General features: G+C 35.7%; 1 protein-coding gene across 8 annotated transcripts in view; it reads right to left on the minus strand.

Annotated features, from left to right (window-relative positions):
- Nucleotides 1-22,973, minus strand: part of LOC124212518 (cell growth regulator with RING finger domain protein 1) — a 62,138-nt gene that overhangs the window by 26,015 nt on the left and 13,150 nt on the right. For all 8 annotated transcript variants that reach the window (XR_011176340.1, XM_046612627.2, XM_069133390.1 and 5 more), the window contains one exon: nt 20,752-20,909. Coding sequence is in view for 7 of the 8 variants with exons in the window: in XM_046612627.2 (XP_046468583.1) it covers nt 20,752-20,909 (158 nt within the window). In the remaining variant the exon portion in view is untranslated. The remainder of the gene's footprint in view (nt 1-20,751; nt 20,910-22,973) is intronic.

Here is a 22,973-nt window from a genome sequence, read left to right on the forward strand (position 1 = left end):
CGTTACTATACGTTGGTACCACCTCCTATACTCTATTCTCGTTATTGTTTTAATATCGTACCTACTGGTTGCAAAATTTACGGTGCCGAAAGTGCGCGTGAGTATATTTATATGTTGTGTTCTAGGTACGAAGTATTTTAAGAGTGCTTTGAATTTGTTGAACCAGGATATCACCGAGATCTCGCAGCAGCCAACGAATGTTCGAAAGTGAAGAATGAGCGATTTTACGACTCGAGGAAAATGATCGACCTTTGAATCTGCATGTAACCAATTGCGTAATGGCGTCACGTTGCACTCACTTTGGAAAGGTTTCACCCGGTATGCAGACGAATGAATACACGCCACGTCTCGTGGGAGATTGTTGGACCACTCGAAATAGGTATCCGTTTTCGCGTCTCTGTTCGGTTTGGTTCGACGTCGAGTTGACGCGTGGTTAAATTTTTTGCAGGGCATTGAAGATAAACCGAAATTCGACGGAAAAACCTATAATTTTATAATGCGCCTGACGTGTAAGAATTCGTTCAAGATTTACATTTGTTACTTTCACGTTTAGGGTCAGTGGAGGTTTTGTGAATAAATAGTTAAATTTGCGTTTAGGTATTTAACGATGATGATGATGATGATGATGAATTTTGACAATTACTTGAGCTACTTGATAACGCGACGCTGCCGTGCGTATATAATGGGAATAAAATTATACAGGTGCCTGATAAATGTTTAAAATCTCATTAAAACGGCGATCGTTGAGCGGTAAAAAGGACAATATTCGCTCGTTTCAATCGTGAGTTACGAAATTGATTCGATTATTAATTTTGACACGACGTAACATTAACAAAGGAATGATGCCGATCGGCAGCGCAGCGCAACGAAACTTCTACAGGTTAAATGTTTTTCCCCCCCTACCTTTTCTCCCCCGAATAGTTTACGTAACTTACGTTGATCAGCGCAAGGCAGCGAGCAAACTATGTAAGGTTCCGTATAATTAATTGTAAGACGAGTTGAATAACGACTGAGTTACTTAACAGGTCGCTCTCTGTTTGAATATTATATGTTAGGTATATATGCAAACGGTAGGAAATTGAATAACTAAACGCGTTACTGCAGCGCCACAAGTTATTATTAATGATTAATTTTCACGGCACTCGCATTACATATGTAACATATATATATGTGTATAAATGGGGATATTACAATATTTCCCCACTGCATCCCTGGGTCAAGGTTACATGCGTCAATAATTCATTCGGTTCTTTTATATAAATAACCATCGCTGCAATATGTACATACCTCATTTAATATATACATTATTGTCACGATTCTATACGTCAATTTGCATATATAAAAATTTATTATCTTTTATCTTTCTGTGTCATCTGCGATCGATGCAAGGATTTCTGTATTAACGGGACAACGTCGTGCAGTTAGAAGTGACTTTAAAATTTGCAGAACTTGCAAAGTTTTACCTCATTGTCGCTATATATATATATATATATATATACTTACTACCGACCGTCATTACAAATCAATTTGCACATGCATTGCAAAAAATGGTACATGCAAATAAGAGTAGAAAAGAAAGTGTCGTGTCTCCGGTTAACGTTGAACCAAACATATTCAGTTTCGACGAAAAAAAATTTCTTTTTTCATCGCGATATTTTACGCCAAATATTTTTTACCATGCCTAGAGATAAATATGGAGAGACTATAAATATAAAGAGACCGTATGTAACGAGAGTGTACAGTTTACCGGATTGCAGCGTTCTCGCACCTATTTTCAGGTACAGATATTTCTAATTTTGAATCACGTTCGATCGGAGGAGTCAAACTTCTGTCTTCTGGGTCATCGAAGCGTAATACGTACGTGTAAATGAGATTCACACGTACGTAAAAACGATTTTACCGAACTCCGCGTTGCGTTAGCTGTAACGACGATACATCGTCAGGCTGAATACCGCAAGGTTACTGGAGCGATGCATCTTTAGAAGTAGTCGTTATTTTGCAACCTTACAGGATCACCCGAAATTCATCAAACCGTTAATACAGCATCAACAAACACAAACTTTAGTAAATTCAACTTCTTCGGTTATTCCAAAGGTTCGAAACGACAATTTTTTGTACCAACGTTGCCAACTTAAACCTCGCGACTTATCAGCTGGCCAAAACCGGGTTCGTAATATCCGACGAGTTTCCAAAGGTGCCAAAAACGCTTGCACCGCCAGTTTATTATACTCTCGCTCGAATGCCCGATCGCTGTGCGTCGAAGCATCTTGATCCCGTAGCTCGCTCCTTTCGGAACGTAACCGGGAATGGAAAATATCCGGTGGTCATTGTCCAGTGAAAGGTGATCGTTGGCCGTTAAAGCGACGCTTTCTGCAGCCGACGTATAACACAGACAAACGAACAGACAGACGGACAGACGCGTGAAGCCGAGACAGGTACCTGTCCGCGGATAAACCACAGCCACAGCCACAGCCACAGCCATAGCAGCCGACGCGACGGTGTTACCTCTCTTGAAAACGTAACGGGCCGCCGACTCCGATTATCAAATCTCGTTACGCAAGCAGAGAATTGCACCATCGCGGGTCTGCCGACAGGCATAAGAGACCGTGCGGTACTGGGTCAACTCCCCGCCTCGGGTAGGCATATGCCGACCATGCTTTAGCCATGGGCACCACCTGTGTACCATGGTGAACACGCACGTCTCTCCAAGCCCGTCGTCGGTTGAAAATTTTCCCGTGAATGAACCGATTTTCCACACGCCACGGAGAAAATGGCGTAAAAATGGGTACAATTCATTCGCACGTGGTACGATACACGACTTATTGATTTTTACCAGGCTAAAGTTAGTAACGTCAACGTAACGAAACTCGGGGGATAAAAAATCGTTACGTAGCAATTTTATAACGACTTTCAAACAGTTGGCTTTTCAAAATATGACCATGTTTTTGTTTCTGAAGGATTTATCGAACGTCAGACAATTCTAAAGGTACGAAGCAATGATTTTTTCTAAACACACATTGTCACGGTAACGTTGCCAATTTCTTCAACCTCACGTTGATTTCCCCTTGCATGATTGTACGTACGATGATTCTTTCCGACATCTGAAATCATTCTCGAAGCTACGTTAAGGCACGGTAGTAAGTACAGACTTATCGGTAAATCCATTTGTTGCGTGCGTTCGGAACTTTTGGTCCACACGATTATTCTCATTGTCAGCGTTCAACCCGATCGCGATACCCAAGGACGTCCGATCAACGATTCGCCAACATGCACCTATGCACACCTCATCGATCAACTAATCGGCCTCTCGGATAGAACGGGAATGATAACCGACCGCAGGAATGTTTCAAGTCTATGAGCAAAGGTAATGGTAAGTAAGAGGGGAAATAAGATCTGTAAAGGAGTGACCTTGTTGCAGCTACGCAGCGAGAGTCACGTAGACGCAGCGATCCAAGTTACACGAGCAAGTGGCTGCAGGACTCGTTATTGCAATGGGTTGGTTAAATTTTTTACTTAACATAAGAAGTTACGTTTCTGGACGATGACTCTCTAAATTTTCTCACAATTTGCGCAATTTTTCGCTAATTTTCGCAGTTTCGAGCCTATACATACATACACACACATATATATATATATATATATACACATACACACGCAATGCGAACGTTGGACTTGGTGAAATTCCGAGTCAGATTTTACTCGACGGTCTGCGTGCGCTTTTCTGCGCTCGACTGGCTCTGATTCCGAGCTCTCGGCCATGCGTAGCATTCGGCGTTCGCTTAGCCTTGGATAGTCAGGATGGTGTTGAAATATCTCACTCGTTCGACCGATGCAGTCTTACAACAGACCATTTCGCTCCGTATTGCTGGTACATATAATATACATCGGCGGCCTCGTTGCCAGCAGTTGCTTCTGGATTTATTCTGGAACATTGTAAGTACGCGCCGATGATACCGCGCCATATGGAATTATGCTTTTGGCGGTAAGCCGATCTAAACGCTTTCGCAAATTCATTTCGACTCTCGCGGTGTCGTCGACCGTAAAAAAAAAAAAAAAATGAAGAAATCATTCGCTCGAGCGTTGTCGGACTAATTACTGTTCGCAAGTATACTTTGGCTTTGTATAATATTGCAACGAGGTTGTATCCGCACCTTTACGCCCTCGTGTCGATACTTTACCATTATATTTATCCGCTATCGCATGTTTGATCTTCCGTTTGTTCGCGTACAGTTTCTGCGTCAACCGGGATAATTGTAAAAACATTCTCGTTCTCTGACTTCCAACTAGAAACACACGTGTTGAGATTAAAGTATCATTTTTCCTGTCCTATTTATTTTTGCAAGAGCTTCTTCCATCTGCGTTGTAACTCGAGTTTTACTTCCGGCGAAAATTAGCGAAACTTCCATAATCGGGAAAAAGAAAAATAAAAAAAAAACAAAAAAATCCAAGTCATCTACCTGTAACCGTAACCTCTAAATTGAAATTGCTGAATCAATATTCGAATGTCTGTCCGTACTGCGGGTTAGGCTCGATGAGTAGATGTCAATTTCTAGTTTTCCGCAACGCGTTATTCGTACAACAGGGTATATATTAAGAGTTACGGTTCGGTGTCGAGGTAGCAGTAACGACCATTACGCACAGCCGTGAATGGCAAAGACGTTTTTGACGTAATACGTATATACCTCCGTCTCACCTCGTTATTACATTGACAACCTGCCTATTAATTCCTTTGCCCGAACGTTTTCGACGTCGTAGCGGTTTCCGTTCCCGTCAAATGAACGGGAAAATAATATCACTGATACTTGCAACCTGGCAGAAGAATATATACCTGTAACACGACGATGACATTAACGATAATAATAAGCAGATAACAGATGATTTTCATCTATCCAATCACATAAAGCAGCAATACAAGCTAATTAGTTAATAAAATACCGTGTCTGGAATCGACTGTATTGTTGATTTTACTCACGGGCATAAATTTGACTGGATATTCTGGCTTGAAATGCAGAAAACAGGAGCGTTCGTCGTCGGAAATCAAAAGTTTTTGCCGATCAGAGGATAAATAAGTAGATGATATCTATTTGTGAATATTTTTCGGTTCAACGACCATACGCCGAAAATTAATTTACGACTTGCGGTACGAGTGCCTTTGTGAATCTAAGCTTTTGCGATTGCATTGGCAAAGATTTGAACCACGTTCAAGGAAGAAAAAACCAAACAAAGACAAAAACAGGTTATTAAAAGAGCAGGATGATGTAAATACGATCGAGCTGTAATCCCAATTGATACTTGACAATTTGCATTGCGTAAGCTTTCTTATGAAATAACGTTTATAATTATGTAATGTTAATTACGTTCATTACGGTAATATTTTTCAAGTTCTATCCGAGTTGACGACGTATGCGATTCTTGTTCTGTAAAACATTGTTGTATCTATATAATTTTTTGCTTTACAGCACCGTTTCGTTAATTTGTTGCTTTTCTTATCATTTTTCCTACGTTTATTATTACTTTTTTGTCAATGGCATAGTAAAATCATTCAATCAATCAATCAATCTGTCTTCAAATCTCATTACCGGAACGCAATTCAATAACAGGGATGCTTCAACAAAGCAAAGCGTACAACAAATAAGGCAAAATTACGAGACGAGCGCTAAAGTATTCAATTATTCCGCACGACGATGACGAAGAACGACGACGCTCTGCCGTTCAGTATTTTATTTATACGATGACGGATATATGTAACTCGGATTAGTCAAACAGCCGAATCCGTTTGTGTACAATATGAATAAAGGAGTGTCCCCCGGATATTACGATAATAAAGCATAATATTTGCAGAAATAAGTAGCGGGAATTTGAGCAACGATAGCCACGCGCTTCTGCCGATTTTCCGAATGAGTCGGCGACAGAAGTTTGCAAATTTTGATGAAATATATAGAATAAAATTCTCTCTCTTAATTGGTTTCTACTTGGCAAATACTCAGGGTTCGTACGTTTTTTCGGAATCTCAAATTCCCTGACTTTTCCAGATATTCCAGCCTAAGGATTAGGATTTTTTTAGTGATCTTTCATTTTTTTTTTTTTTTTTTTTTTTTACACATTAATACTAATAATTTTAATATTAATAACTAACTTACTGTCTGACAATCAATTTACAAGATCGATAGTACTTTGTATAAAAACGAATTTATTTCTTCGACAGACTCAAAATTTCAGTTTTATGTTTCCAAATTCCCTGACTTTACCCTGCTGTAAGAAACTTCCGTATATTTCACGGTTTTCCAGGTTTTCCCAAAGTTATCCCACTCTTACCTAACTCCACGTCACACATGGAGCTCTATGTTATACACATAATGGTTTATGAAATGTTATTAAACACGGTATGCCTGCACAAGTGTTGTAATAACGTCATACGTAAATAAACTCTCGCACGATGCATCGTCGTGCGTTATCTATACGCCATTCTAATTTTAGAATCGAATCATTTCCACACGATGTTGACCGATGGCATTTAGAAGATCAAAGATCATCTTTTTTCATCCATCTTCGCGCGTTGAACCGATTACAAATGTCGTCAAGTTTCTCTAATTGTTTTTACCACCACCGGTTTTACGATCCATTTTAATAAAAATTTCTTCGAATCGCAGGTTCAGTATTTCCACGGATCGTGTCAATTGATTCTCGACAAACGGTGAAAAGATGCAGTAATTTTATCGTGATCGATTAGATCGCGTTATTGGATTTACACTTCGTGAATCAATCATTTTGATCCATTCGACAGGCATGGCATGCGGAAACTCCAACGGCGCCGACATTGGAAGCTGACGTGATTCAAAACAAGTGAGTTGTCAACTATGGAAACGATGGGAGTAAAAAATGTTTTATAATTAACTAACAGCTAATTGAAAAATATCAATTAACAAGTATCACGGTACCGTACACTATAAGGAAGTGTAATATGATCGGTATATTAACGGAACGGTAAGATAAGGTGTAAAAAAAAAAAAAAAAAAAAAAAATTACAAACATCGCAAAAACATCGGTGAAAAAATTACAAGCCAATTTTTTTCCTCCCCTCTTTCTCTCTCTAACTACGAAACCGTCGCGTAGTTACAATAAGGAAAATGACGAGTTCAACGAAGTATGAAAAAGAATAAAACGAACAAATCATAATCACGGTCTCTCTCTCTATATATATATTACATATAACAATTATCGAATTAAAACACACATCGGATAAGTACTGACATACTTCCATCACGATAATGAATAACAATTGACTAAAGTATGTTTTCAATACATTTTTTTTCCTCACCTTTTAAAGAGCATCGAATAAACGTTTGTGAGTTGTACTGCGAAAAGAGAGAAAAAAAAAAAAAACAAAAAAAAAACAAAAAAAGAAACAAAGAATCCAAGAGTTACAGATTGAAAAAAAAAGTGGCTCATTTAAATACGGCGATCAGTTCCATTCATGAACAGAACCACAAATTCACAAATTTCAATCCATGGAAGCGTGACGCGTTTCTTTTCTATTTGCAAATTTTTTTTCAGCGGCGAAATTACGCATATACCCGTAGGGGAAATTTAAAGTGGTTATAAAAAACTGGAAGTTAATTGATTACAATTCAGAAATGCAACGTTTGCGTTATCCATACGTGTATATGTAAAAGCATATTTTAAACCGTACGCGTGTACGAAAGGTGGATGTTTGTTGCTAAATTCTGTCATTGCCGCGTCGATTTTACTCCAAAGTTTTGACCGATTAGCCAAGAACAACGCGTTCACAAAATCTTATTTACAAGAATAGAATACAATATATCGTATGTAAGGTAATTATACACGCATTCGGCAGACACGTTATGTAGCCTGTGAATGACGTTACAGATAATTCCTACGCAGGCTTGTATAATACATACAAATATTCATACCTACATGCATATTGACAAGCAACTTACTACCGGTGAAACTTTAAATTTTTGCCCTTGAGCCTATTAGGTACACGGGCGGTTATATACATACCCGTATCATATTTCCATGAGGAAATTTTAGGCAGTCGAATAACTTTAATAATTTATTAACTCTCCGCAGCAGTAAGATAGAAATCGTCATCAAAGTTTATAAACAAATAAAACCAGGCTGCGTCTTATTTAATTATTTATTTTTTTCATCTCTTATTTACTTCCAAGAAATGTTCGTCCAAAACTACCCGACTTATTATCCTATGGCATTTTTATTTTCGTTATAATGTAACATTAAATGCACAATTCGTTGTATAATTTGTTTACCTGTTTATACATAATATAAATATATCGGGGTGTCAGTTATTTTGCTAATTCTGGAATTTTTTAGATTACCTCCCCAAAAATATGTTCGTAATATAGAAAAAAAAGTATCCCCTGTAAATGTAAATTTTTTCGGATAATATTAAGACGCACCGGGGAGGAGATTGAAGTTTTACATGTGACATACATAAAAGATATCCGTGTTTTTAAATTATTTATTGATTTTTTTCAAAAAATACAATTTTACGCTTGAGAACAATGTTTATAGTTCCAACCTGACGTAGGAACACAAAAATAATAATCCATCAAATGTCAAAACTCTCATATTTGACGAAACCACAATTTTTACGTTTTTACTGAGTGTCATTATCTACGAAATACGTATACGTTTATCCCAAATTTTTCTGTTCCTACGTTCAGCTGGAAGCATATGAACTTGATTTTGTCGGTTCGTATTGGTTGATGAAAGAAAACATAATTAATTAAAAAATATTTAAAATTTCAATGTCATTTACGTTTCAAGTTTCAATCGTTCCACGGCACGCGTTAATATTACTAGAAAATTTTGACATTTACAGGGGATATTTTTTATTTCTATAGCAAGAGAACATTTTCTAAATATATATATTATTACAAGGATGCAGTTTACGTGATTCGATTTATGGACAAAAATTTATATTCTCATGATTTTAGTACGATTGATCAAATATTATTTTTCCCGGGTCTTTGAAAGAATGAAATTGGAAGCTCGTTCTTTTTTTCACACGACAACCTCAGAACACGAATTCTTTGCTAATCGAAATGATTTTTGCCAATCGAGTGACGGATGCGTGTTTAGAACAACACATTCGTCTCGCTCCGATATGCATGGGCGCACAAAATAAACAATCTCGAATTAGGACGCAGTTATGTCATTCCGTGATTAAATACTTTTATTTTCACCGCTGCTGCTTCGCCGTTCGCGTCTATAGAAGGTAAGCCATATATATATATATACGACGCTTGCGAAAGTATTACGAAATTTGAGCTCGAACGAACGGGCCGATTTTTATACATTTATATACGAAAGCGTGCCAATAACGTTGCATAAAAAGTTGCAAAAATCCTCAATAATTTCGAAGATCAAAGATCGAAGGCAAACTGTCGTAAATGATATTAAAATTCGTCCCACTCTACGATAAAAAATTTACACAGGCATGAAAGATAATTATTTGCTTAAACCGCAGATGCACAATTAAATAATTTGAGATTATCTCCACACGCGCGACAATGTTGAAACACGTCGACAATCGAGGTCTCTGCGGATTGCAATTTGTTTAAATTCTCTACAATATGCAAACGTCTCTGTGTTTGATTTATTTCATTTATTTTATACCGAAAAATTTGTTCCGTCGCTTTTACCGTGTTTCAACAAAATCAGCATAACGTAGGCGTTAAATATCTCTTGAAACGGATCAACGTTTGCGGCTTTATGTATACGTTAACACAGGCCCAATTACTGTATACCATTTGTACAAAAGTACGATATACCTTCGATTCTGCACGCCAAAGTTTAGTATCGTAATCATAAATTCGTTATATTCGTAACGAGAAAGAGAAAGAGAATAAAATTAAAAAAAAAATAAAAAAAAAAAGATGAAGAAGAAGAAGTACGAAAGAGAACACCACATGACATAGGAGAAAAGAAAAGATCCGTGATCTATTCGCTTCAAGATACGAAAGGTGAGAGCGCGGTTTCTCGGGCTTGATAATATATGCATTCATACGTAAACATGATATGCATACGCAGAGGATACGTATACGAATAAACATTATGTATGAATAAAACGTTGATGTGACCAATCCGAATAATGATCTTTGTAGAAAGTGATTTGAAAAGAATTTGCGCGCGTACAATATATCGCAAGAGAGTTGAAAAGACGCGAGCGCCGTTCCCTTCAAAGATCTGGGCAGCAAATCAGCCGTTGCAGGCAGCGACGTTTAATAATTCGCAGCGTGCCGGATGGAAGATTTCTAAAAATCATTCCGTCGAAAAGTTTAGACCGCGTCGTCTTATACCTAAATGCGTTATGACAGACGCAACGTGTTTGTCGTCTTGAAAGTGACAGTAATTGTGTTAACGATCCGTCGAAATTTCATACACGTAATAACATGTACAACATATGTATGCAGAGTATATTACAATATAAAATAAACTTGCGCGATAATTGTCGATTATTTCGTTGAAAGGTACAGAAATTCTTATTATTTATTTATTTATTTCTAACGAGGAAGATAAATTCCTAGCAACCGGGGAAAAAAAAAATATTTTCAATCAAAATTCTACGCAAAGATTGGAAAATTATCTGTACACGTCTACGTTAAATATTAAATCTGATATATACATATATGTATATTATGCAAATACGTGTTTGAAATACCAACCGTAATTGCATAAAAACAAAACAACAACAACAACAACAACAACACCTGTTTCTCTATAAAAATAAAACACGTGCATCGAACATAAAAATATATCACCATGTAATAATTCCGTCATGGACACGTTTCGTATTTTATATTACGCGTCGCAAATTTTTATGACCAAACTTTTCCGCGTATATTGTTAACGGGCATACGTACCTAACGGCAATGATTCACTCACTGGATGTATGTGGTTTATGGTTAGTATTAATATTTTCGTCACTAATTATATTATCTTCAAACGTGAATTCATAAAGAAATAAATCTCAAACCGAATATATAATTAGTTTGCGTATCGACACAGGTATGTAAAATATAAATCTGCGTACGTACATGTATTATTATACATAAAGGAAATATATCATATACATATATTATGTGTGTATATTTTTTGCCTCTCAACTGACAGACTGTAAAATCCGATTGAAAAATTAAGAGAGAACAAGAAAAACAAAAAAAAAAAAAAACCACTAAAGATACTTCCAACTGTTTATAATGGGATATAAAACGTACGGTTGTTAATATTTTCTTCTTTTTTTTTTATTCATCTGGTCCGTGAGTTAATTCGGTAGGTATTTTGTTGACAATACGATCAAATTAATAATACAAACCGTATTACATGTAATCAGTTGGGCAGAGGCAAGTTATCCAACGTCTGAGATTAATCAAAGATGTGGAAATAGATGTGACTCGTTGTTACATGTAAATTGTAACGCGTCCGTAGATCTATATAATACGTACGTATAACAGCTAGCCCGGGCTGACAACGAGTGAAAATAAAAAGACGATGCAACAAATTTCGGTATCCATGAAGGCAGCTTATCTGCCCGGAAGCGATAAAAACGAAGACAGGCTGGACGTCGAGTTTCTAAGAATACTTTGCTGCTATAGGAAATAATGAGAGGTTAGGTTAAACGTATTTTAGGTACGTAGGTAGCCAGGTAGTCAGGGAAATTTCATCAACCACATACGTCAAAGCTTCGTTAATTATGAAACGCCGAACCTACGTCCTCCGCCTTATATATATAGGTGCTTAATACATATCCTACAATACATATATAATGTTTCCGTACAGGTGTACCCTTCATTTCTCTCCGCGTCCGTTACATAAGTTTGTATTCCAAGTCCCGACTGTGTGTGGGAAATTAATAGACATGCGTACACATACGTATATATTGTAGGTAGGTATATAAAAGATAATTGAGGAATGAATCAACTGTTTTGGAAAAGAAATAATAAATTATAATCATAAATTTACAGCATTTATTTATCGATCATTTCTATCGTTGAGAGAATTACGAAGGTTGTTTGGCCAAAAGTCGTTACTGTTTAATAAGCTTATAATGAGATAGGCGTGCACTGAGCTTTCGTTAAATTATAATAGAGTGAAGTCGAACGAATATACTTAATTTAAATAATAATATTCTGAAGCGATTTGAAACGAATCGTCGAAATTTAAACTTTTTTTTTTTTTCTCTATAATTCTAGAATTTTCTATTTGTCAACTTTCGAAAAGATTATCGCAGCTTAAGAATACGACAATTTGATAAACACTCGATATTTATAGCACATGAATCATTTTTCTTCCATTAAAGGGGGGGAAAAAATACAGTCGCCATTTCGATGTCCGAGTCGCCACAAAGTGATATTTTCACAGTCTTAAATTTGCCGGACTTGTTAAATTCAGTCGACCCGCGTAAAATGGCTAAAATTACTAATTAGGTAAACAGCGTGTAATATTTACGAGAAATTAAGTCTTTTTTCCTCAAAGGACGGACGATATGGATCGTCGAAGGTCTTGGAACCGATCCCGTGGCACGCGGGTTATTGTAAGTTCAAATAAAGGCAGGCATGTATATCAACGAAGCGATGAAAAAAGCTGTGCAGACCTTATCTACACCGTCGAAAATAGTTTTGGACGATAAACAAGGGCAACTGATAATAATGAATTCCAGCTGTGTTAACAATGGCCGACGGAATACGGCGCGATAAAATATATGGAACGCAGATAGTTGCAGAGCCTACTACGAAATAAATAACGTCAACTTTACACTTTTTAAATTTCAAATTTCTCCAATTATTCATCATACGAGGGGATAAAGCAATTGATTCGCAATGACGCAGCAACTGTTTGTGACGAATTCTCTTTCAAACTCGAATTGTGCATATTTCTTATTATACTTTCTCAAGCGTAATTGATCGGTCCGTACAAATGTCAGGTACACGCCGAATTTGTATGAATAGAAATTTCCTCGTTAATTTGTACGCAATTGTATGATAATTGGGCTGGAATCGAACAAACCATTGTTAGTCGAATCGAAATTTTCACATTTGTACGGGCACATCGGACCGATTATACCGCAATCGAAGTGTCTCGCCTGAGAAAATACTCGCGTATCAAAATCGAATATATATATTGCATGTCGGCTGCAATCGAAAATTTTTTTAATATAAACAGAACTCTCAATTATTCATAACCTGCACGATCAAGGATTGAACAGCTGCGATTGTCTATCTCACGAATGATCAGTGTCGGTAAAAATTTATGAGCTGATTCTTTTCAATGCAAATTTTCTAATCAACAATCGAGGACAATTTAAGAGTACAAATTTTTTGCTAGTTGATTTAAATTCATTTACATTCAAGTTTCATTTTTACAATTTCAATGCAGGAATGTTTGCAATCAATAACAATAATACTATCACAATGACAATGCATGCAATAAAATTAATGTGAAAACTGTAACGGTCTGATAGCTGGCTAAAGCTACAGGCATAAATTTCAAAATTCATATTTGAATTATGTATACAATACGCAATATTAAGTTTCTAAGTACACAAGGTGAAAAATTAAAGGCAATGAAATAAATATGTTCGACAATTAAAATTGAAAGTATAGTATTCGAGTGAATAACTCGCATAGTTGAAAGTAAGTAAAAGTAGAAAAATAAATAAATTAAAAAAATGCAATCCTTCCAAGAAGGAACAAAAAATGTTAGTGCATCGTGCAGCGCGCGTATACGGCAATAATTTGCAAAGTCTAACGCATTTAAATCGCATATCTAGGCATATTAAATACCTGTACGCACACGTTCACCCTGCCCCAGATTATACGCGAACAACTTTTGTAATATTTCCCAACTTATGTACGTATATAAAGTGCGCTGCGCTATAATTTATTCGTAAAAGTAACCGACGACTTTTATACATATATAACCAACAAGAACGAACGAGTCGTAATCCCGCGTCTACGGTAGCGTTTAATAAAAAAAAAAAAAAAAAATAGTTGAATATAGTATTATTTGACGATAGTTTTTAAATTTTTTATACCACCATTCTCAGCGGACGTAAAATATACACGACAAACAGAACATTTGATTAATGGTAGAAATAAATTTTTTTCTCTTATTTTCGTTCAAAACGTGCGAATATAAATTTTTTTAATACATTAACGAAGTGAAAAACAAAATTAATACATAATAAATTACAGACAAATACTCAAACATCCGATGCGAACATAATTCGGCATTATCGTTGAACAAATATACAGTATTATCAAAAGACACGTTACATGATTTCGAATCTTCGGCCACTAAAAATATTGCGTCATCGTTAGCACAGATTGTTTAACGCGTAAGAAACTAATTATTTGTACGATACAGATATTTTGTCGATAATAATTAATGAGATAATATTTTACGTGATGAGTGATAAAAAAAAAAATAGATAAATAAAGAATGGAAATACGTAAGAGCGAAAGATGCGTCTCAATTATATTGGTAAAATTATCTATATTATATGTTTATCACACGTGTATATAAATACGTTGTTTGAGACTCCGGAGAGCAGTTCGACAATAACGAATAATCTACGCACCTGACTCGTTTTACGAGAGTGCGCCAAAGAAACGGAATACCAGAAATAAAAAAATTTCTGTCAGACGGCTAGACGTAGAAAAAATTCTGCATCTGCCCTGTATGCCTAGAGTCAGGCGTAGTTAATTTTTTATTTATATTCGTAATCAAACTACTTTGCATCACGTCAAGTCCTGATCGATAATATACTGTACGTATTTCAATCCAGGAGCATATAAATATGGCACTATTATACAAATTATATAAATTTCATTAATCAACGATGTGAGTAAGTTTTGTAGCATTTATAAATTAATAACGTCATTATTTCAAACGGTTCGATGTTTGAGGCCTGATAACTCCGAAACGACTCACCTTACGCAAATCTTTATTCAGACCTTTTTTGTAGAGCGTAAAATTTCTTACAAGAATATGTTTTGTTTATATCTTCACACTGATTCGTTTTCTAGCAATAAAATTCTAAATTTTAAAAAAATTTTTTCCAATGTTATTTAAATGGGAAATAGAAAATTGAGAATCGCCACCTCTAAATATCAATATTAAGAGCTCATATTTTACCGAGGTCATTTTTGAGAGACACTCGGAAGATTTTTCAATGTTCTTCGAAAAAAAAAAAATAGTCGGTGTTTTTGAAACACTCTAATATATATATATATATATATATATGTCCTTTCATGGTCCCGCAATTGGCGTGACACAAGTTAATTATTATTATTTTATTAAAAATTTCAATATATGAATCGTTAAAAAAATGAATAACACGTATTTAATGCAGGTCGAATTATATTTTAATATTCATTCATTAGTTTTAGAAAGTGTTGAAATGTATATCGTGTAAGTAATTTCGGCAACAGGATTAATCGGAAATGTAATTGAAATGTAAATAGGTAGGATATAACCTGAACTGTATCGTTTCAATTTTATTTATTTCAAGGAACGTTCATGAACCGGCGAATCATCAACTAAAACGAATAAAACGATAAACAGGTTGAACCGCAATCCGTGGATTGCAATTTATGGGGAAAAAAAAAGAAAAAAATTCAATCTTCACTTGTGCATGAAGTCAAAAACTTGTAAGTTAAAACCACGATTTCTATACGAATACATACGTTTACAAACACGGGCACACGCGCGCATGTATATATACATTAAAAGTTGTAAGAGAAACAAGTGGAGGAAAATTTATATCCATGCAAAAGCCTGCAGGCTTAAGTAAGATCATTTTTCATTATAATTTTTTTTCTTTTTTTTCTTTTTCTTCGACATACCGACACACTATGATCGTACGCTTGCAGCATGTCGAAGGCCTTGGAAGAAACGGGATGTAAAATAAAGACCATGAGCCGAGACAAGGGACCTTAAAGAAATCGCGTAATTCCGTAAAGTATTTCCTATAATCATGTATTGAAGTTAGTAACGTTGTCGTAACGATTCGTGCTGAGGATAAACCAGTTATTTTGCCATTTTGGAATTGTCGATAATGCGGTAAATCGTAATAAAACAAAACAGACTCATATTTTAAAACCTTGGTTCAATATTACCTCATTATTGTCAGCGTTAGAAAGAATTAATGCTGCAGTGATAATTCATTTTAAATATAAAAATAAAAGTAAAAGGATCCAAACAGTTTATTTTTCGCAATAAATCGTACTGTTGTAATTACACGAAATCCATAATTCTCAGTGTTCGTACAAGTGGATTATTTCTCGGACTAACAATAACTCGGGGAAAATTAAATAACGAAGCGTTTGCGAACGAATTTCTTTCGCCGATACCGTGCGGCTTGTTTATAATAATGTGTAAGGCGTGACACACCGTGCATTTCGTATGCAAGACACGAGACATTGGCCTCCCGCCGTTCTCATCGTCGGACACAACGGAGTTATGAAATTGTTTTAGGTTACCTTGACCGGCTGTCCGGGTCAAATGTGTATCATTTAAATCGGGAGTCAATTACCTCGAGAAAAACGCCGACGTCTCTTTGCGTAATGAAATAAAAAAAAAGAAGAAGAAGAAGAAGAAGAAGAAGAAGTTTCACCATCTATCTGCCAACGAGTAAACATTATATGTATGAATGGAAGGAGGATATTTATCAGAACGATTGTTCGAAATACGGGCTTGATTGTACTTTACGACACCATTCTCGAGATGTGAGAGTAAAAGTGAAGAGCAGGCCCGAAGCTTACGTTGTGCATGGGCTTACGTACAACGAGTAAAAATGAAACGAAAAATTGACGAGAAAAACAATATCGACACGCGCGACACAATTGTGCAAGGTACGCAATTTACGCGTGCTCGTTTATAACGTCATCGTAACGTGACAAACGTGGAGAAGGGTGGTGGTCATCAATGAATAACATAATCATTCGAATTACGAACGGAGCAACGCTGCAACGCAACGGTAAGAGAATGCCGTATATCTAATCACGTGGATAACGGAGTATGGTAACGTTAGGGTGCGAAATGTCGGATGGAAAAATCTGGATAAGAAAATTACGTCGACGAGCCTACGACATTGATCGATGTGTATAATAATATTATGGTGTTTTAAAAAAGGAGAAAAAAAAAAAAAAGAATGTAATTTTTTACCATGGCAACCCGTAAAAAGTTTGTTTCTGTCAAAAGAAGAGCGTTCTACGTTAATCGGAAGATTGCGATCAGTTGATTTTTCAATTTTATACATATTTTTAAATATACGGAGTATCGTGAGCAACATTTTTTTTACCATCCATATCAATCGCAATATCAATTTACGTCACAAAGAAGACTTATACTCGTAATACTAAGTCTCCGGTTGACGTTTGAGAAGTGTATAATCTGACGACTTGTTCAATCATTAATTCAATCTCACAAAATAGTTATAATTTAATATGAACTTTTAATTTAGGAGAATAAGATTCTCGGTTAATATATCGTTGTGTTACGATCGTGAAATTTTTGGTTCAATACAAATGTCAGGAAAGAAATAATAACCGAAGTGCTGCAACGCGTTTCTTTAAAATTTTTTTAAAAAATGTGAAAAGTGAAAGATCAGACGAGTCTCTTCACGGAATCTTTCTTTTAACATAAAGAAACTTTTCAGGGGGTGTCGCGGTAGAAAATCGTGAATTATGGTTTTCTCAAACACCTCGATGTATATACAAGGTGTAAATATATATTATCAAATAAACCGTAATTCGTAGACAACCAATTTTCCGCTCCTTCATCGGGATCATAGTGTATTCTGGACTCGGTCGTAATATTTGGCGGGATTCTGATGATACGAGCTGCTTCTGCGCTTTGACACAGTCTCAACTGGCGATGGTTGTTGGCTCCAAATTGGGTTACGATTACTTAAGAAATCGTGAGTTGCGTTTTCAATCGTTAATATTACAGTGTCGTAGGCTGAAGGTAAACAATCGAGCTATTCCGATGAAATCTTCTCACTGTTTCGGTCGGTCCTGCTCCTTTTGAAAATCAAGCTTTTCTGCTCTTCGTCGTTGATCCCGAGTCCTGTGCACGGAATCGTTGACGATTACGCGTCATCGGATGTCGATCGGCTGATCAAACAACTCGCGTTCGTCGATATTTTTTGTTCACATCAGACTTTTCCTTATCTTAATCTTCTAATTTTCAATCATTCACTCTGTTATTTTCTCAATTAATTGATATTATAAGCAAAACACGATTTCACGTCATTAATCAATTATCATCACCTGTATATATAACTATGATATAATATCGTTATCGAACCCTTTCTTAGCATCCTGTTTACAGATTCGAATGCAATATTGAAATTCCTTCCTGCGAAAGCAATAACTTCGTCCAATCGATCACTCTGGCAACAGATCGAAGTGCATCTGAATCCAGAATTTCAAGACTAAAAGTGATTCCGCATGAATTAATTAAAGTATCCGAACATCACTCCTGGCAATTTCAAGCGCCGATATAAATTCACTTCAGGTTAATTGAAATGTCTTCAAGCCTGAAGTTGAATGAATTCGCACTTCAAGCGACATTGAGAGAACTCGAATCACGTCGGTTATATTTAAAGTAGAAAGAAAAAAAAAAAAAACTTCTCAGCTGCAAGTGTTGTTATTGTTATACACTTGACTTCGAGCGCAGTAAATTTCCCGAATCTTTATCAGCTGCGCAATTTTTCAAACGACAAACGAATACCGCCACTTGTATTCATTTAAAAAATTACAGGCACAGTGATAATACGTTTAAGACGTTTATTATACACATACGTGGAAATCGATGACGTTTAAGATTTCAAGTGTGAGAAAAAATGAAAATAAAAAATAAGGTAATCAATTGCTGTATAAGGTATCGGATAACGTCGAAGAAATATACGTGGGAAAAATTAGTTGAAACAGATTGAAAAAACAAATGTAACACGATGCTATGGGATATAGGTACGTATACGCGCATAATAATTTACTGCTGATAAAACATTCAATTTCAGAGAAGATAGAAAGAAGAAAAAAAAATACACTCTTGTATGCTAATAATGAATGGTATGATAGCTCGTCATTGGCTAATTTGAAATTCAAATATCATATAGGTATGGATATGCGAGTGAATAAATCACCAAGTATTTCATCGCATGTATCGTATTAAACGTGTAGAATAACAGAACCCGCGTTCCAATTTCCAAATAAATTACAAAAAATAAAACTTTCAGCAATACGAATGCATAAATAATTATATCGAGATAAACTGAGGTGACTACAGACTCGTTACATTTGTTTTGATACGTTATCGACTCTTTGTTTTTTAATGGTTTTTCAACCGTTAAGGAAAAACAATTTAACGATGTCCTGTTTTACGCTTTTATACTTATCACGATCAACTTGGCTTGTCATTTTCAATTTTCGTTCCTTTCGTAAAACCATCATCAATACCCAAATTAATTATTCGATATTACAAACATATTTAATATGTTTTCACGTTATCAACTATATATAGATAAATGCGTAATTGGTCCAAGTCTCATAAACAAGCTGTCAAAAACACTGAACGACAGCATATATTTCCCGTTTAAATATACGTGCTAATATAGTAATTAATGCGTGGTGCAGTAATTGCTGAAACAGCCGTCAACTCGACGTTGGCGATAAAATCTGACTAATTTCGTAAACGAAATGCAAAAATTTTGCATAAAACGTTACAAATATTACAAACATGTATGCCTCATATATTATCACGGCACTTTCATTACGGAAAGGTTCAACGGCTTGCGAAAGGATTAATTTTATTCAATTTCTTTTATTTTCACCAACGCGAGCGGACGAAAAAATAACTCAAGTCCGTACGTGTATGTTCGAATATATTGGTACGAATGTTGAATTAATCATATGGGGAATACCGCACGTTTTAAAGTACGGACTCTTGTTTTGCGTAATTCTATTTTTCAATTATAACCGTTGGTACAGTAACGCGCAACAAACGCCGCTATATATTTCATCCGTCTTACATTTTCTCGATCACCGCTGTAATCGAATTACGCTGCATGCCAATATAAAAATAATTTTTTCTTACCCCGACATCGTAAATCGAACGTAAAATTTGTGATATTTTATTCGCAGGATAGAGAGAGAGAGAGAAAAAAAAAAAAAATATAACAGAATTTGACGAGCAACGAGAATTTTCGTCAAGACTGTACGAAATTTCGAGGATAAATTTGCACGAGATCCCTTCTTGCCATATTCAATCATATTAGGTAAACTCCAACGACGATGTGCATACATCTTAAACACGATATAGGTAAATATATAAGAAAATTAAAGACATACGGCACGTTTTTATATAATACTTGACGGAACTCTTCGAGAAGAATGCAAAGTCAACAGACGAAACAGGTACAACAGTGGTGATGGCCCAAGGCTCGAATGTAAAAAGATGGAATTCCCGGCGTGATAAGTGCCTCTTAAAAAAGTGAATGAAAAAAATTTCGAAAAAAGCATATGCGCACGTAAGCGACAATTGTACGATGCAAATTTTTCCCACCACATATATTTATTTCACAACTCTGAAATTCCCACGCTCTCACTACCTCCGTTTACAAAAGTTTTCAGATCATCGTCGTACGCGTAGGTATAATATAAATATTATTCGATGGATTATGCAGTGTAATAAGAAACTCACCAGCATAGGTGCTTCTGAAGCTTTCGTGGAGTTTGAAGGTGAACGGTATGTGAACCTTCATCATCTTCATCTGGGGTATTCGGGGCGCGTGAGGAAGAACGCCGCCACCACCTCCGAACATCAAGTCATCCCCGTGAACTCGAAGTACCATCATATTCCTGCAGGGTCAAAGAGGGAAGCATTTCTCATTCGGAGGAAAATCAGTCGTTCATAGTTATGTAGTAATGGAAAATATCTCGTAAGGTATTTTTCGGTCAACCCTTTCAGTCGCGCAATTCAGTTACGAAAATACAAAAAAAAAACATTCAGAATTTTGCATGAAAAAAAAAAAGACAAGAGAAAAAAAGGGTTGACTTTTAAATAAGTCCTGGATAAGTAAATTGTCGCAACGGTATACAAGATATTTTTTTATCGATGAAAATGTAGTTTGTATTAAATGACCGGAATCAAGAAGAATATCAACATCTGGCAGATTTGCTGATTACTGGTAAAAAACTCATTTTCATATCGTAACCGAAACTCTATGATATACTCTTTGGTTATGGTAAAAAATGAAAATGCTATTTAAGACATTTGTAGTAACCACATATAGAAATTTTTCTTTTCTTGATTAAGCGACATTTTTTTTTTTTTTTATGAAAACTTCTTTCTCGACGTACTAATATAAATATGCTGCGCGTGCCGTAAATCATTGTAACGGAAGGACTTCCGATTGAATAAAAAAAAAGTTGAAGAAAAAAACAATACGGAGCAGAAAAAAAGAAACGAAAAAAAAAAAGGAATCAGAACTAGATAGTACGAATGAGTATATATACTTCTTAAGAAATAAAGTTACCGTAAAAAGGGGCAACTTTGTCAAGTCTGATTTTCTTTAAAAATAAATAAAATACAAAAAAATATAGGCAACCCAGTTTCCAAATTACTTTCCAAATTTCCAAAAGAGAAGTGAAATACGAGGATGGGTTGAGTAAAATAGAAAAAAAAAGCTTGTACTCTAAAATCAAAGTTCTGTTAAAGTATTTAAGGCCCCGTGTTACCTCGCGTCGTGAATAAATTTTCAAACCTAGTTCAAAAATCGTTTTACTTTCAAACCCCGTTCACAGGGCTTCGATTCAATAGGAGAGACGAATACGATTCGAAAACGTGTGTCTGCGCCATATGAAAATAAAATATAGCCTCGACATTTTTCGCTGATTTTACCGTTGGCAAACTTTATCATCTACAGGCGGCAGTTTTTAACGCGTAGAAAAATAATTACCAGGATAGAAGTTAGGCACGCATGTTATTTTTTTTCTTCTTCCCCACGTGAACAATTTATCACAAGTTGACCCTACGGTTTTATATTCTCAAACAAAATAATCCACGTTTCCATGAGTAATACCCGGATACATGTTTACATGGTTGAAATATTTTAAGGTGTTTATTAACATCTTTCGTATATAAATTTTCGTTTGTCATTTCGCCGCTTTTCATTGACCATACGTTATTTTATTATGGATTTATGTTAAACACAGAAAAACATCGAATGAATATATTGATATTGTACGCGGCATTAACAATGTTTACACACTGCGATTCCTTGCAGATTAATCGACATACAACCGCTCGCAACGCCTGAAGTTACATACGCCAACAACGGACTCTCAACACCACGTGTCCCAAGCAGTTTTTGCAGATATATTAAAGGCGGCATTTGAAGAGAGATTTATCGATACGAATCTCTGACGTAAAACAATATGACTTAAGGCTAATATGATAATTCTGATAAATTGCCAAACGGTCGTACGAATTTTTCAGCACTAAAAGAAGAGGCAAGCTCTAAAATAATGACGCTTATTAATAAATCACACAGAGTGGTTTAAACGATCTCTTTAAGAACCGGAATCTTTAATCGTTTTTGTTAGATCATCGCATACAGTTTCGTTGATCCCGTATAACTTGTATACCTACGTCAGATCAATTAATCATAATTTGTTAACTTACACAAATGATGATTGGTACGAAAAAAACCTGACAAGTAAATTAAATACTAACAGCAAAAATAACGATAAAGAATAGACTCAGATTATGACAAAGAGACGATAAACGAGTTACTGAAATAAAAAGAGGAAGGGAAAAAAAACGCGGAGCGATTCTATTTAGCCCGATAATATAATTCATTATTTTTTTTTCAGCTATAAACTATCTGAAACTATACTTCGACAAGAAAAACCTCCGTAAAG

The sequence above is a fragment of the Neodiprion pinetum genome, chromosome 2, assembly GCF_021155775.2.
Source record: "Neodiprion pinetum isolate iyNeoPine1 chromosome 2, iyNeoPine1.2, whole genome shotgun sequence".
NCBI lineage: Eukaryota > Metazoa > Arthropoda > Insecta > Hymenoptera > Diprionidae > Neodiprion > Neodiprion pinetum.